The sequence below is a fragment of the Cornus florida genome, unplaced genomic scaffold (assembly GCF_030987335.1).
Source record: "Cornus florida cultivar Cherokee Brave unplaced genomic scaffold, ASM3098733v1 CherokeeBrave_3.0.0_Hap2_Chr07, whole genome shotgun sequence".
NCBI classification, from domain to species: Eukaryota; Viridiplantae; Streptophyta; class Magnoliopsida; order Cornales; family Cornaceae; genus Cornus; species Cornus florida.
The window spans coordinates 4,888,209-4,905,805 of NW_026775577.1; the positions used below are offsets into that span (position 1 = coordinate 4,888,209).

General features: G+C 34.8%; 1 protein-coding gene across 4 annotated transcripts in view; it reads left to right on the forward strand.

Moving 5' to 3' along the window:
- The window catches only part of LOC132315872 (inositol hexakisphosphate and diphosphoinositol-pentakisphosphate kinase VIP2-like), a 50,157-nt gene that overhangs the window by 24,410 nt on the left and 8,150 nt on the right, over positions 1 to 17,597 (forward strand). For all 4 annotated transcript variants that reach the window (XM_059814289.1, XM_059814291.1, XM_059814288.1 and 1 more), the window contains 11 exons: positions 599 to 805; positions 891 to 990; positions 1,089 to 1,159; positions 7,292 to 7,373; positions 10,822 to 10,980; positions 11,126 to 11,168; positions 14,818 to 14,900; positions 15,179 to 15,241; positions 15,324 to 15,398; positions 16,714 to 16,839; positions 17,252 to 17,493. In XM_059814289.1, the coding sequence (XP_059670272.1) occupies positions 599 to 805; positions 891 to 990; positions 1,089 to 1,159; positions 7,292 to 7,373; positions 10,822 to 10,980; positions 11,126 to 11,168; positions 14,818 to 14,900; positions 15,179 to 15,241; positions 15,324 to 15,398; positions 16,714 to 16,839; positions 17,252 to 17,493 (1,251 nt within the window). The remainder of the gene's footprint in view (positions 1 to 598; positions 806 to 890; positions 991 to 1,088; positions 1,160 to 7,291; positions 7,374 to 10,821; positions 10,981 to 11,125; positions 11,169 to 14,817; positions 14,901 to 15,178; positions 15,242 to 15,323; positions 15,399 to 16,713; positions 16,840 to 17,251; positions 17,494 to 17,597) is intronic.

A 17,597-nucleotide genomic window follows, 5' to 3' on the forward strand; every position in this document is an offset into this window, starting at 1 on the left:
GAGAGAATGCTGGTGGTGGAGGTGGGCGGGTGGAGAGAGAGAGAGGATAGCATTTCTTTTTTGGTTATTAGTATGGGGTAATATGGTCATTTCAGATTCAAATGATTTTGATTTAAAACTATTATAAAATGAAGTTTTCACACGCAATAACACCTTTTGCACACAACTCTGACAGTGTGGTGTTTCTGTAGGTTTTTCGAAATTAAAAGATGGGAGTGTCGGTGTAATTTAATGCATATATGATTGTGACATTTATTATTTTTCCCTCGCCTTAATGTTTTAACACTTTTTTTTTTTTTTCCTTCGTTGGGGAATATAATTATGTTGGTCAGGACAAAAGTTTTACCCTTGTTACCAAGTTACCCAAACTTAACCCTCATTTTCCGGGATTAGGACTGACTATGTAAAGATAAGGCACTAAACATGACATAGACGGAATTTGTAATGAAGATATGATCACATGTCGCTTGGCTAAGGTTATCGCCCTTGATAGGGTAGAATAGAAAATAATGGCCAACTCTAAGCAGTTGGAAAAAGGCTTTGTTGGTTGTTGTTCTTGTTGTGGAATATAATTTTGTTAATCCATTTTTTACTACAGGTACTATGATGATGCTGCTTGTGTGCTAAGGAAGATGTTTCTTGATGCAAAAGCCCCCCATCTTTCTTCAACAATTCCACCGATTTTACCATGGAAGGTCAATGAACCAGCTCCGCCTACTGAGGGACTAACACGTCAGGGCAGCGGGATCATTGGCACATTTGGGCAGGCGGAGGAACTAAGATGTGTAATTGCTGTTATTCGTCAGTAAGATATAGAACCCTTTGTTTCATTACTACATTAGGTGACATTCCTGGTTTTTTTTGTGTACAATCATGTTTTATTTGGGCAGTGGTGATAGAACTCCGAAACAGAAGGTGAAGTTGAAGGTTACTGAAGAAAAGCTGCTGAATTTGATGTTAAAATACAATGGGGGCAGGCCTAGATCTGAGGTGCTTCTTTTCTCTTCATCATGATGTCAATTTGTTTGGTTATATTTTCATATATTGTATAAAGCGGCATATATTCTCTCCTCCTTCTTTCTTGGCAGACAAAACTTAAAAGTGCAGTTCAGTTGCAAGATCTGTTAGATGCCACCCGGATTTTAGTACCACGTTCTAGGTATCACTTTAATTCTTTTTTTTTTTTTTTTTTTTGGGGTGCGTGTATATGTGTTTGTAAATTCATGGTTCATACATTTTATTTGACTCTATAAAACTTCTTGTTTCCTACAAAAAAAGGAAAAAATTGCACACACATCAAATACAAACTATTTTATTATTTTTATTTCTGGTTCCATGGCATTGGCTGTATTTTGGGACTTGTTTAGCCATGTTATGGATAGGCCTGATCACGGTTCGGATCGGTTCAGTTTGGGGATAAATCCCAAGCCGAACCGGTCCCCACGGATTGGTTAAAACTGAAACCGAACCAATCCGTGGGGGCATTCAATCCGAACCAAACCGATCTGTGAGTTAACGGATCGGATCGGTTCGGTTCCCCGGATTGGGCTTTTCAAACAGCCCATTCAATTATGGCCCATTATCAGCATTCAATTATGGCCCATTATCAGCAATATATTAGATTTGTAAATCCATATACCTAATAACAATTATAACAGCAATAGATTTATATAATAGCAATAAAATTTCAAAATATATTTGGCACATATAAATACCACCACAAACTTAAATTACCTAATAACAAAAAAAAATTGTAAATCATCCGTAAGTGAAAATAATATTACAGTACCAAATATAAATTATCCAAATAGAACAAAACAAAATACTTAAATAGTAGCCCAGTAGCTCATTAGCAAAAAAAAAAAAAAATAGCACAATAAAACATCAAACAACAGTCTTGACTAGTAGCAAAACAAGTCTGAAAATGGCAGCATATCAAGTTTGAAAATGGTAGCAAAACAAGTCTGAAAATGGCAGCAAGCAAGGCTAGCTCTCAATCTGAATCTGAAACTGTAGTCACATCTACAAAATAACATAATTTAATTAAAAATCCACAATATGATATTTATTGATCAAGCACACGACCTCCAGTGCTAAAAGCGGACTCCGAAGCAACAGTAGAGACTGGAACAGCTAGAATATCCCTTGCAATTTCAGAAAGTATTTTATACCTACTTCCGTTCACCTTCCACCAATTCAAGATGTCAAATTCTGGAACAACATCTTCACAAGCTTCCTCCAAATATTTTTCCACTTCCGACTTGGGAGTAGAACTTTCTTTTTGTATCTTGCGCTTTATGTACAAAGAGGAAAAACCATCTTCCACATTTCCATCATCAACTCCCACCTCATTTGCAATATTACTTGTTCCATTAGAGCTTGAAGTAAGTGCATGAAACTTTGCATATTCGCAAAAAATGCGGTTGAATGTATCCATTACCTTCTTACTAAGGTTTTGAACCATTTCAAGAGAATAAAGTTGGGAATAGCAAAATTCCACAAATTCCATTTTATAACGAGGATCCAACACAACCGCAAGCACCACCAACATGTTCACTTTTTCAATGCTTCCCCAATATTTGTCAAATTTAATTTTCATTTTTGATGCCACATTACTTAACCAAATATCGGGACTCTTTGACCATGTATTTAACGACTTCTCAATTCCTAACACTTCATGAAAATATCTATTGGAAGTAACATACAAAGATCCGGAAAGCTTGTTAGTGGTGTCATAAATTTTTTTTAAAAAAACAATCAAAACTCGAGCATATTCCCAATCAGTACTTAAAGGAGCTTTATTATTAACTTCTGGTAGGAATTGAATATCATCATCTTCTAAACTTTCAAAAGCTTTTTGAAACTTTACGGCCACCTCTAACATAAGGTATGTGGAATTCCATCTAGTTGAAACATCTAGGCACAAATGTGACTTAAATGTTATATTCTCCCTCTTCACACATGCTTGAAAATGCTCTCCCCGTTGTGCAGAACTCCTAACATACTTCATAGCCTCACGAATTCGAACTATTGAACCATTTACATCACTCAAACCATCTTTCACAATCAAATTCAATATACGTGCACAACACCTCATATGAAAACATTCACCACCTAAAAGGAAAGAGCCAACATTCCTAGCAAGCTTCTTTTCTTTCAAATATGCAACTGCAAGATCATTTGAACTAGCATTATCAACCGTGAGTGTGCACAATTTGTCTATACCCCAATCAAGCATACAAATCTCAACTGCACGACCAGTTTCCTTACCCTTGTGACTAGGTATTATACAAAAATTCAGAATTCTTTTGTGTAAGGTCCAATTCTTATCAATGAAATGAGCCATGAGACACATATAAGAAAGATTTTGAATTGACGTCCATATATCAGTGGTGAAACAAATTCTTTGATTGAGTTGATTCACTAAGGTTTTCAACCTCTTCTTTTCTATAGCATACAATTTCAAACAGTCCCTAACCACAGTAAAACGTGACAACAATTTGAATTTTGGCCGCAAGACACTAAGAAAATAACGAAAACCTTCACGCTCAATAAACTTGAAAGGTAATTCATCAATGATAATCATTTTAGTAAGTGCTTGTCTACACAACTCCTGATCAAATTTCCAAGAAACCATAACCCCCTCTCCTTTAGTAGTTGACTGAAACGAAATGAGTTTTTGTTTCTTGTCAACATTAAATGGATATTGTTGGAATCTACTTATGTGGTTCCTCGATGTACTTGTCCCATTTCCACTAGACTATGAATAAGATGCACTGCAATAGTTGCATTTCACATTACATTTTGACTTAGTACAGTTACAGGAACTTACAGGAAATTAAGTAAAATATTTGGTAACTTACAGGAACTTCTATACAAAACAAAAATTAAAATATGTAGATAAAATCATAAAATTAAATAGATCCACGTAAAAAATTAAAATATGTAGATAAAATCATAAAATTAAGTAGATCCATGTAAAAAATGTTCAGAGAAGAGGAGAATAAGTAGATCCATGTAAAAAATGTTTAGAGAAGAGGAGAATAAGAAGATCCATTCAAAAATCTTGTGAACTCACCGGAAAAGAGGTAGATCCAGTCGAAGAGGTCGCCGTTGCTTCAATACACTGAGGTCGCTGTTGCTTCGAATCTGGTGAACGATGGTTGAGAGGTGTTGGATTGAGAGACGAGAGATTGGGAGGCGAGAGATTGGGAGAGGCGAAGAGTGTCACAGACTCACAGAGGCGAGAGATTGGGAGAGGCGAAGAGGGTGAAGAGAAGAGGCTGTGAGGGAGGCGCAACTGAAAGTCTGAAATGAGATTGGAGTAATGTCGTAATGAAGAGACGAGGCTGAGTTAGGGTTAGGGTAACATTAAAAAATAATGAATAAAGAAAAAAAAGAAAAAAGAAATACGATATATCATTATATTGTATATATATATATTAATATATTATTTAGTAACAGTTCGGTTCGGTTTGTCGAACGGTTCGGATTGGCAACGGTTCGATTTGGATCGGTTAACGGTTCGGATCGGATTTTTCAGCCTCCAATCCGTTAACCGAACCGCGGACACCGGATTGCAGATTTTTCAAACCATCACCGAACCATAAGATTTGAAAACCGAACAAAACCACACGGATCGGATTGGTTCGGACCGGATTGACAGATTATTTGCTCACCCCTAGTTATGGATTTGAACCTACCTTTTCCTAAGGGACTTGACCATACGTTCATCCATGTTCCACCCCTTGCCCTAGGACTTGAACTGTATACCTTTGCATGAGTGGAGCCACTTATACCACCTGAGGTCCTGAGCTAGACAGCTGATCACTAACAACTCATGTTCAACCGAATTATCCCACTCTTCCCTGAAAGAAAGTAAACAAAGTTTATGCATCACATCTTCGAATATGAAATACAAAATATCGACGGTTAGGTTGATCTAGGTTTCCTTGAGAGGCAATCTGGGAAATTTTTCATAATGAGAAGTGGAGATTGCAATAAGAAAATTCAAATTGTTGCAGTGAGAATATTAAAAATATTTATTGCAGTAAGAAATTTGAGACTATAATGCCCTGGCCAAACTTAAGGTGTTTTCCTTCAAGCTCTGAAGGCTTAGTGGTTTTTGCTTTTTGTTGTTCCTATGGGATGCGCTTCCCTTTTGAGCGTTTTTTATACAATTCTTACTTATCAAAAAAAAAAAGTTGGTAGAGGAGCTACAGTGGAGATACAGAAATATTTGAACAATGAATTTCTTACTGAGAAGATGTAGCTGAGTTGATTAATTGCTAAGAAAAGGCATGGAGGTTTTGTTCCTAAATCAATCTTAGTGCTCCTCCATTATAGTATCTATATTTAGGATTATTATTATTATTATTATTTTTTTTTTTTTTCTTTCATGGAAGGAAAGGAAATTTAGTGTTCTTGGATTCACATGGCTATTGTCAACATTCCATTGGTGGTTTGAAAAGCATATGGAGACACATTAATTGATTTTTAGATTGCTGTGCTTGGTTGGAAGTCACTAAATTTGGTGTGACAATCTGACCCAAATTCTGGGCGAGAGACAAATAAGCGTGGGAGTTATGGACTTTTTACCATTTCCTGCTATGGTGGCACTTATTTTACACACACTTTTTTTTTTTTTGGGGGGGGGGGGGGGGAGCAAGATTACAGATGTTTAGAATAGCCAGGATTAAAGGCCATATTATATTTCTTTATTCTAATTCTAGAACTCTTATTTCTCATATACTTTTTCTAAATTCATGAGTCATGGGCAGCTTCAATAATTCTTTTATTTTTTGTATGCTGCTTGCCAATTTTACAATTTTATTTTGAAGTCTTTGTCCTACCATAGTAGAATATCACTTGTAAATCAAACACAAAAAATATATCTTCCATGTGGGAAACAGTTTTCTGGACAATTCCAGGGAGTTGTAAACTCAACGGTTTAAGGAGTGAACTTTCTTGGATGGCTGAAAGCTGATATAACTAGTCCTTGGAGAAACACCATTAATGACCTCTGATGGTTTGGTATTAAATATTTCACAAACATAATACTAAAAGACTTCAATCATCATCAGGATTTAGTAAAATTTAAATATCTTTGTGATGAACTATGTCGCCTCTGCCATTCACCAGTCTGCATATTTCTTCTATTGTTGCAAGATTTAATATCTTGTGTCACTTCCTAAATTACTGTAGTCTGCTGAGACGTTCATAATATGTGGTCCCTTGAAGTCATTAAACTTGTGACGATGCTGGTTAAATAATTTGCTAAGTAGTTTCTATTACGACCATAGTTTGAAATGGTGAAAGTTTTAGACTAAATGTCTCCCTTTTTGCATGGCGTGGCATGGGCCTCAAGGCAAAAGGAGTAAGCCTTTGACTCTTTACTTTTTTGTAACGTATATGATTCAGGGGAAAAATAATAGGTTACAAATAAAATAACTCAAATACCATTTTCTAAGTCATTTTAAGATTAACCAAAATTTTTTTTTGTGAAATTTATTTTATTTTTTATTGGTGGTTAGTTTGTGATATTGAATTTTAGCACTGGAGAATTGGGCTAAACATGGATTAATCAAGAATTTCTGTTTGTCTCTTGGTGGAAACAAAATATAAAAGCCAATCATGAGGCATAGGGCCTCTCAACCCAAGGGATAAGAAAGTGCAAAAGACGTAACTTTGATAATTGTCAGCTTTTTCACCTAAAATGATCTTTTATCGACTATTAGAGACTCCAGGTATTTTTAAAACTACCTTGCCTTGCCGACTGCCTTAGGAATTCATATAAATTCTGGTTTTATTTGATTTCTTATGCTTTCTTAATGGAAAATAGATTAAGATGATTATGGAAGGTAGATTTGGGGCAGATCATTTTTCTTTTGGTTTGTTGCTGCTAACATAGGCATGAATACATGTGGCCTATGGCATACTTATATAATGAAGAATGTCTACCAACTTTCTTTCTTTCTTCCCCCCTTCCCCTCCCTTCCTTTCCGAATGCTGCTTTCTAAAATTCAGATGGGCTGTGCACTTTATTTATTGCATATTCATTATAACTCTAAAAGTCATGACAACAAAAAATGACAAGATTGGTCCATTTTTGGCTTGTAGTTCTCCTTCAAATATCAAAGATCCCTTTTTGCTTTGTCAAATTCTTTTTTCTGCTTCCGTGTGTATATATATTGGCCCAAGTAAATTGCCCAGACACATTCTTTCCGCTTATCGAATATTATCTTTAAAAAACTGTTGTATCCGAACTAATTCAAAATTTAATATTATTTAGACCTGGTCGGGAAAGTGATAGTGAAGCAGAAGACATTGAGCATGCTGAAAAACTTCGTCAAGTTAAAGCTGTTCTTGAGGAGGTCCATTCATCTAGTTTCTTTTAAATTATGAATTTTTATGCTTCAGTTCTATTATGGCAATTTCGTTTATTTTTTTCATCTATAGTGGGATTCACCCTTTAGAGATTAAATGTTAACTGTTTGCATTTAATTGCGAAACTTTTAAGCCCATCATTATTTTTGGTTGAGAAACACAGATATTAAGAAAAACATCGAGGAATATGAAGGAAGGACGAGGCATCCTACGGACTAGAACTAGAAATATGGATCAGAGGGCAATAATCCTGAAATATCACGAACACCTACATACAAAGGTGCCCAAGATGGTTAAAATTGTAGAAGATTGCAGAAATCTCACCATTTCCTTAAAACCAACTTGAGGGAGGAATCCCCTAGGGAGAGGGGGGTGAGGGCTGGAAATTATCTGTAGAAGGTTCCCAAGAATTAGCTTCCTTCTAGGAAGGAAATTACCAATGTAACAGAAAAGGATATGTCAACCATATTTCCACAAACCCAGGCTTCTTGACCTTATCCAACCTATAACAAGATGAGCGCAAGTGACCATGTTTCATTCCCAATCCAGCAGGAAAACTTTCCTTGTTTCGTTTACAAACCAATTCAAAAACATGCATCAGCAAGTTTTTATTTTTTATTTTTTTTATTATTATTTAAAGTGGAACTCTTAAGAGGTCACAATTGTTATCTTTTCTGGATTAAAACCACATTTATCTTTGTTGTGTAGCCTTGTTAGAAAAACTTATGGTTTCATAATTTTGGAATTATAAGGCATCACTTGTGGACTTGTGGCGAATCTCCATCCATGTTAGCAAATTATATAGGGAAAACTACGTTGATATGAATGAGGTGCCTCAAAATGCACTTATATGATAGTCAAAACTCAAAATGCTATGACCCAAGTTAGGTAAATTATATATACTTGCACAAAACCAATATTATTCTTAATATGAGGACCAAAGTGCTTTTTAAATGACAAAAATAACTCTCTTGACAAAGAGAACAAAATGCCCTCCTTATAATTTGCTCACCTATATTCTAAATATGAGTACCAAGTTTTGAATGACAAAATAACCCTCACAACAAAGAGACCAAAATATACTCCTTTCAATTTTCTCACCTACTGGTCAAATTCTATTCAATTTGCCTTAACTTTCTTTTCTTCTCTCTCTCTCTCTCCCTCTCTCTCTCTTTTTCATCGACCAAAAGATCCTAAGCTCTCACACTCTCTGCACACAACATCTCTCATTTTTTTTTTTGATAAGTACACAACATCACTCATTTTATGACCAATAGTTACAATTGTTGATGAAAAAATCAATTTAATAAACACACATTTCGAATTATACTAGAGCCACATTTATTATGAGTGTGCTTTACTTTTAGTGTGTTAACACAGTCTTTCAGTACGTAAATGGACCACATTTAGCAGGCTCATTAATTTTTGCAAGTTTCAAAATAAATTGTTAAAATTCTACACAAAGTGCTGTTTATATTCTATTTTTATGATCAACTAGGAATTTGTTGAAACACAATCGATCTAGACTCTTGTAAACACACCACTTGTTATATGCAAGGCACCACATGGAATACGATTGTGCACCCCTTTTAGCATGTTGACAGCTTGACTCACTACTTTCAATATGTTAAAATACCACTTTTAGTACTCATATCAAACTCTTGCTACTTGTGAAATGAATTGTTAAAAATCTGCGCCAATAACAAATTTACATTTGACTTTATGACCACTTCTGAGTTTTGCTTCTATTGCTGATCATGATCCTACCACCCTCCATGGTCTTTCTGTCAATTGTATACCTAAACCGTCTTTGTTCATCTCTTTGCACATGCCATTCTCTGATTTTAAAATCTAATTTAGCAACTAGGAGAGGTCTTGACCTTCCCTTAACAGTCCTTTGTTTTTTCATGGTGAGTGATACTTGACAGTGAGGAGTGCTGCGATTATTGCCAATGAGGAGCCTGGAGGTTGAGATAGAGTTTCTGTAACTGCAAGGCAAATTGAATGGGGTTTGACTAGTAGATGATTGAAATATTGTTGAGGAATATTTCGTCTTTTTGTCATTTATTTTCGTATTTTAATTCAAAGGCTAAAAGGGAACTTTGGTTCTCAGGTGTTTGATGAACAACTTACATAACATGGCATTTTTTTTTGTACAACACAGTTTTCATGCAAGTGCAATTTGAGGTTCCTAAAGATCTAGGTAATTTTCCCAATTTCTATGTTACCAGGGAGGTGGTTTTCCTAAATTCACAGCTAGGTAAGTTTTGGTTCCTAAGTATATTTTAAACTACCTAAATTCACATCCAGGTAGTTTTCCCAATCTATTTGTTTGGTTGAACGAGGCTTTGACATTTTGTTGTATGGGTACTTAACGAGGGAAAGTGTGGAGTTGGCTCACTTTCTCTAAGTCAGTTGTATTCTTGTATTTATAGATCAGCCAATTAGGTGACAGCTACTTTGGAGTCGTAGAGTAGCTAGCCATTTGCTGTTTAGTTATTGTTAGTTGTGTTGGGCTTCTTTAAATGTATCTCTCTTTTGAATTTTGTTACTCCGCTTTGGGAAGGAACTCTCAGGCTTTCTTGTTCTATCTCTTTTCTTTCATTTTTTATTTTAACAAAGCTCTGATTTCTTACCAAACAAAATTGCAACAGAGGTTAATGTGTAGCCTTCATCTAATATTGAGCAGTGTAAGTGCATCGGTGACTTTTGTGGTCATGTAAAACTCCATTGCTTAACTAGAACTGTTTAAATAATATAATCAACTTCCAGTTGGACTTTTTGGTGGTACCCATGTCGTTTCTGGTTCATTTGGTCCTTAAATAGGTGACTCTACTGTTAATAATGTTACCATATGCAAAATGTTGCTTATTCATTTGTAGAAGCTGTTTTTGTCTTTCAATCCCACCAAAAAAACGTTAAGTCATTCATGATTCAATATGTGTGTAGTCCTTGAAGAAACCATTTTCTATTTGTTGAGCTTTGAAGATGGTGATTGGGAAATAAATTTGGTTAGTTAAATAAGTTATATCCTGGCCTTTTAAGTAGTATGGAGAATTGTCTCATTGAGTCTTAACTGAATATGCGATAATCCTTGTATAGAGGGCTAACATTATAGTTTTGTATTTCATAAATCTTTTCGGCTTATATGCTAGGGTTGGCATGTACATATATCTATATTTCATATTATTTCTTGCAATTTCTTGTGCTTCTTTCCTTCGGGAATGGGAGAGTTATGTGTTATATTTTACACGTGCTATGATTGCTGAGGAGACCACATGCTTCTGGATGAGTTTTAGGCAGTTACTTGGTAAAAGAGGAGTAATAATTCATGATGGATTTCATGTTGCCTGACATTGCTTAATTAATAGGTGACGATTTAAGTATAATTTTCATTTCCTCTATTGGTGATTTTGTATATGGTTTGGCATCCAGGGGGGGCACTTTTCTGGGATTTACAGGAAGGTTCAGCTAAAGCCATTAAAGTGGGTAAAAGTAGCCAAAAGTAACGGTGAAGGTGAAGAAGAACGGCCTGTTGAAGCACTGATGGTTCTTAAATATGGGGGTGTTCTTACACATGCTGGCAGGAAACAGGTGCTAGGTTTTAGTGATTCATGCATGTGTTCTGCATGTGTTTTTCTATTCCGATCAGAACTCTAGGAATTACTGTTTCTGCGAAAATTCTTGTGTGTGTTTGCATGTGTTCTTAATATATTCTTTTCCTCCATTTTCTTGGCAGGCTGAAGAACTGGGTAGATATTTCAGAAACAATATGTATCCAGGTCTTACTATTGTTTCTTTTCACTTTCCATTCTCAAAAGTGATTGTTATATATTTCTAATAGGCAGAACTTTCTCATTCTGAAGATTATAATTCTTTATTTTTCATTTCTTATATTTAGCATTATATAAAGATGGGCAGATATCAATTGCATTTAGCAGACTCTTGACTCTTCATTAGACAGTCATCAACTTATTGGGTTTTACCTTGTCTGTATGATTGTACTTGGATTCCATAGTGCTTCTTGATAATGTGAATATATGGGGATACTTATAAATTTAATTGTTACTTTGTTGCATGAAACTTGTCTCACCTTAAATTTTTCACTTTTTAACATTAAGGGTGAGTTTTGGTTTTAAAATTTAAGTTCAGCTCATGATCATGTACGTTTTTCAAGGGTGAAATGTTTCTAGCAATTTGTTTTGAAGTGGTGGATCAAGGGTTGAGTGGATCCTTTTTTTTTGCAGATCACCCATATACTAAAAGGGAAGTCATTGTTGAATCTTTTATGAGGAATACAAAATGTGTCATCTTTAACAAAAATTCAAATTTAAACTATTACAATTAACTAGAATTCAAATTATAACAAACTAATCGTAAATATAGGCATCGTGCAGGATGATAAAGCACAAAAAGCATAAAAAAATCCACATAAGAACACCAAATTTACGTGGAAAACCTACAAGGGAAAAATCGTGGGACTAGTGTAGATGGATCAAATCCACTATAGAAGAAAGGTTTATTGCTTTTTATCAGATTCTGAATCCTAGGATCACCTAAATATTTTCTGACCATGACTCATGCCGGATGTTCTCCTTCAACTCTGCTACACACAGTCGAAGAATCTGTTCCTCATGATATTTCCTCTTCAAATTGTGATTTGATCTCCTCTACAATTGCGCTTGCTCATTGTTGATTGTGTGGAATTTGCTGAACTGTCGAACTCCTTGTAGCTCTATGATTGTATGTGATCAACACTCAATAAAAAACACCATCTATATGATGTGACGATGAATGAAAGAAACAAAATTCTAACAATTAGATTGGTAGGTTGCACTCCAAGTATGCCTTTCAATGCTTTGACGTATTTTTCAAGAAAGCATAGAGCCTTATATATGGACTTTTGAGGCTTAAAAGGATTAAGGTTTGTGTTTGAAACCTTTTGAAAACCGTCTTTTCGCACAATTTGAGCAATCAAAGCTTAGGTTCAATCGGTCGTACCTAGCCCAATGAGCTTTGATTGATGCTTTGAATGACTGAACTTCCTTTTTCTGGGGCAATCATTCAGAAACACTTTGATGCATTCAAAAACACAATTTTAATGGTCAAAACATGTTCAATGATGAGAATGCTTGAATATGAAGACCAATTTGGTGAGTGCACAATTTGAGTGTTGAGATTTCCCTTTATACCTGTGTTGAAGCTCTTGATTTATCCAATTTTCCTTGAACAGAGGTATTCAACTAATTATATTTACTTTTGAAAAAAAATAAACAAACTAGGAACCAAATAATAATACGATTTCATTTTGTATGATTTTGCCAATTTAAATCCTATTGGCCTAACATTTGCCCCTTGGCAATTTTGTGGCAAAAACACAATAAATGGTTTACACAGAAGCTAAAATAATTATTCAGAACTTTGAATCTATTAGACTTGTTGATATTCTTCTATAGATATAAAGCTACAAAATAAAGCAGACGACTATACCCGTGTATTATATATATCTATGTTAAATCAAATAATTACCAAATAAGATTGAATTTAAACAAGTCAAGCATTTATTTGGAAGTCAAATCAAATTTATTAAATAAACATATCAAAGAAAATACTTTTTTATGCTCTAATCAATATTAATACCACTTAAATCATGCATATCAATAATCATCAATCAGAACTAAAAATTTAGAAATTTCTTTCTTTCCCTTTTGTCTCCCCTTTTCTGTATCGAACTTGGCAAATTAAGGCATTAACAGACAATAAGCATGTACTAAAATAGGTAATTGATTAATATTTGAAACTAATAACATGCATCAATCCAAAATAACAAAAATGTTCTCCAATACATATAAACTAAGTCCTATTGACTTCAAAATTTTGGATTCTGTAGTATAAACATCTAAAAATGTAAAAGTTTTTAGACTAAAACTTCATAATATGGCAAACTCTAGGCTAGATAATATTAAAACAGAGACTAGTGTCCAACACTATTGCTACCACAATTTCCACCGCCAGAACAAAATTGTCCTCTAGGTGAGCACATCGTGTTGGATATTTCCCTTGCAGTCAAATGAATCTTAACAACAGCCTCTGAGATTTTTATCAAGATGAGTCATACGTGTTTCTAATGCATCATAGTGGGATGGAAAATCATTCTTGCGCCGAATAGTTGCAGTGAATTGTTAGACCTATTCTTTTAATTGGTCAATTATGCAACAAATAAGGAAGTGGAGCCCTCCACTTAGTTGCATTTAGTATAAATAACCAATTAAAAATTATTCAGTTAGGCAATTCACTGCAAGTGTTTGGTGTGAGTAATGTATCACTACTCTAGTGGGATTTGTGTTGAGCTTGATGGTCTTCCATCATTTTTTGGGTTGCTCCATCGACATGATGTCATCAACAGTGGCACTACCAATCCTTTCATGATGGTCTTCCATCATTTTTTGGGTTGCTCCAATCCTTTAATCTTCCTCATCATCCTCATCTCCACTTTCACTATGCTAGACAACATTAACGTGAGCTTGTCATTGACTTTGTGGAATATGGTTGATTGACTTAAGCCATGAGGTATTAATGAGGCCTTTCTTCTTGGTAAGTTTCTCACTATAATCAAATTTGGTATCACAGAGGAATTGAAGGATTTTGGTGATGAATTTAGGAAAGGTTAGAGCTTTACTTGTCGGTGATTCCAATCCGTTTTGAATCGTAATGCGCGCAACAGAAACCGAGAGGTCTATGGGGTATTCATTGGCTATAAATACAAAAATTCAAACCTTTCATGGTAATATCGGGTTTAAGGTTTTTTGGGTCGATATTCTGAGCAACAATGAGGTTGAGAATTTGAAATTCCGGCTTCAAATTTGTTGCCTTGGAACTTTGTGAAGGTTTTGACATGGATATTGCACAGTAGAGCATTGAACACATCGGTTGGATTCTTCTCCTTGTATTTTCTTGGAAGAATCATTCCATTAGGTGTTCGAGGAGTAACAAGAATGGTTCAGATGATGTCAGTAGACTCTGTTGCTATATTTGCATTCTTGGGGTCAGTTGCTATATCACTGCCCTTTAGCCTTACATTTCTAAATTCATTTTCATGATCTTCATTGAAACAAAATTAGATCTTTTGCCGTACCTTAGTTTGATCCATTTATTGAAGTGCTTTATGACCCTGTTGGTTATTTATCCATATTTATAAAACCATGTTACAGCTATGAACATATGAATGCCATTCCTCTCCGTACATTTTCTTGAAGTCTTGAATTGTTAAATGGTGGATTTTCATTTGAGATAATGTTGCTAGAAATTTTCCAGCTTTATAGTCTGCAAGGCCATCAATTTATTTTGATGGTACTGGTAGTTGATTTGTTCTTGTTTCTTCTTCTTCTTCTTCTTCTTCTATTTGTTTACTGTTACTTCATATTATTGCAGGTGAAGGGACTGGCCTGCTTCGCCTTCACAGTACATATCGTCATGATCTTAAAATTTACAGTTCAGATGAGGGTCGTGTACAGGTATAGCCTCTGAAGTGTGTATAAGTATATTTGTTTTCTTTTTCATCCTTCCATTGTTCAAGTGCTTTTATTTTTGTGCATTAGAATTTCATTCTAAAATTATGATTGTGACCTTTGTTTATCTTGTTAACTGAGTTCCCCCTTTTGTTTTTCCTTTTTCTCTCTTTGATGTTTGTATTCCAACTTCTTTGAAGTTTATTGCCAACAATCTAAAATCATTAGCCTTTTACTTGCGCATTGTGTGTTAGTTACCTAATTTATTGGGAATTTGTTGACAGATGTCCGCAGCTGCATTTGCCAAAGGCCTCCTGGACTTGGAAGGGCAATTAACACCTATTCTGGTTTGTAGCCTTTCTCCTTAAAGGGGTTTTGGACTGCTTGTTGACTTGGGACTTTATATGACTAATATTGTCAATTTTAAAGGTTTCGCTGGTTAGCAAGGACTCTTCTATGTTGGATGGACTTGACAATGCCAGTACGGAAATGGAAGAAGCTAAGGTTCTCTTACTTTTTGCTCAGATTATGCTGTTATGTGAATGTGTGTGTATACAACGCTAAAAATAAAAAATGCTGGATCTGCAAAAAAATTGATGCCAACTGCTAATGTTGCAGTTTGACTTTTAGGATGTTCTGCACTATTAAGGCTTGAGACATCCTTACAAACTATTTTTCTGCTGTTATGTACTGTTTCCATTTAACCTAGTGCAATATGGTATATAAATTTGCTTTCATGAGTGACCAGAATACTTTGCTATGTGTTTGACCTTTGTCTATAACTTCTGTAGTTCGGTGCAAAGTATTGTGGATAATTCTTGTAATTTGTGAGTCAGCACTAGCTCTTAAAAGTTAATATTCGTTAGTTATATGGGTATGATTAATTATTCATGTTGACTCTTGCAAATTTTTTATTTGTATTTTTTGGTTTGTAACTTTCTTCTTTTAGTGAGTAGGTGTGGGGATATATTGTCAAAAGATGAAAACTTGGAAAAGGATAATTACGGTTCTGACTCTTTTTATGTTTAATTTTTTGTTTTTGTAAATTCAAGGAGTTAAAGATAGAATGATACATCTATAATTTGACATTCTTGTACCCAGCCTGACCTAGGGAGGACCAATAAAAAAATATCCAATCTCTTTTACATTACAAGTGATCTTTTTGAAAAAAAGTTACCAACATGGTTACAATCTAATGGAGGGAGTTGTCAGACAGTTCAAATTGTTTAATAATTGAGAAATATCATGTGATGCATCTACTAGATAAGGCTTATGATATATTGGGTTTGCAAACCTTCCTGGATCTTCTTTACCATGTGGACAAGTACTTGTACAGTTGGACTATAGGATTTCTTTAGTTTCAGTCCACATAATCTAAAATTGAGGGAGGGATGTTGACCTAGTGGTCCAATAATATACATCAAATGTAACATTTCTTGAGGGTATATTGTGTAATTGGGTGTGGTAATGAACTCACAAGTATGAAGTATCTGAAAACTGTACATGATGAAAAGGACCTTTAGAACAATAGTAGAATCAATTCTATTTATTGATCAACAATGAAAAAAACTGGATTATTGTACTCTGCAATTTGCTTGGAAATTGATCAGCTGGTCTCATTTATCACCCTACAAATTCTTGTACTCTGCAATTCACTTGGAAATTGAAGGAGCTTATATTCTCGGTTGATACATCAATCAAGTAATAGAATTGCTCACACATACCTTTTGCTTCTAGGTTTCAGCAACTTTGTTATTTAAGATTGCTTGCTATTATGTTCTGTTCTTAGTTTCTTTTGTTTCTTCCCTCCCCTCCTCAGGCTAAGTTGAGTGAGATTATTACTTCTGGAAGAAAGACAGTTCATAGCAATGGATCGTCTGATAAACCTTGGATGGTTGATGGAGCTGGACTTCCTTCTAATGCTTCTGGACTTCTCCCCAACTTGGTAATCAAATAATTAATTTTTTTTTTCCCTAATCAAATAATTAAAGGAACTGATAAGTATTGCCTGCGAAAATCGATTTTCTGTGTGGAGATCACAATTTTTAATTTCAATTGGTTGATAAACGGAAATGTCTTGTTGGGAATCTGTCAAGGACTTCTAAAGTGGTTAATTTCTATTTGAGATGTGCAGTATGCTTTCTAATTCGTTATTCCTTCACAATGTGCAGTAATCTATTTTTTTACCTCTCTATTCTACATACTGCAACTCATTATACAAATGGATTTCTTCAAATTCGAGATTTTGACCAAGGGGCTGGCAAATTGAAAATTGATCCTGAATTTCATTAACTTTTTGGCCTTTTGCTCTTTATTTATTTATTTATTTATTTATTGTCTGGATATCTTTCAAATAGGTGAAATTGACTAAGAAGGTTACTGAACAAGTGAGACTACTGGCTATGGATGAAGACAAAAAGCTTGCAGAGACAGGCTCATATGATGTAATGCCTCCATATGACCAAGCAAGGGCCCTTGGTAAGACGAACATTGATGTTGATCGTATTGCTGCTGGACTGCCATGTGGCAGTGAGGGATTCCTTCTAATGTATGCTCGTTGGAGAAAACTTGAGAGAGATTTGTATAATGAACGCAAAGAGTAAGGATTCATAATTTCCATCTTTGAGCCATTTCAGTTAGAAATTTTCCATTATCATTATAAACTTTTGCTATTCATCTAGATTTTTTAGAAAAAAATTAATT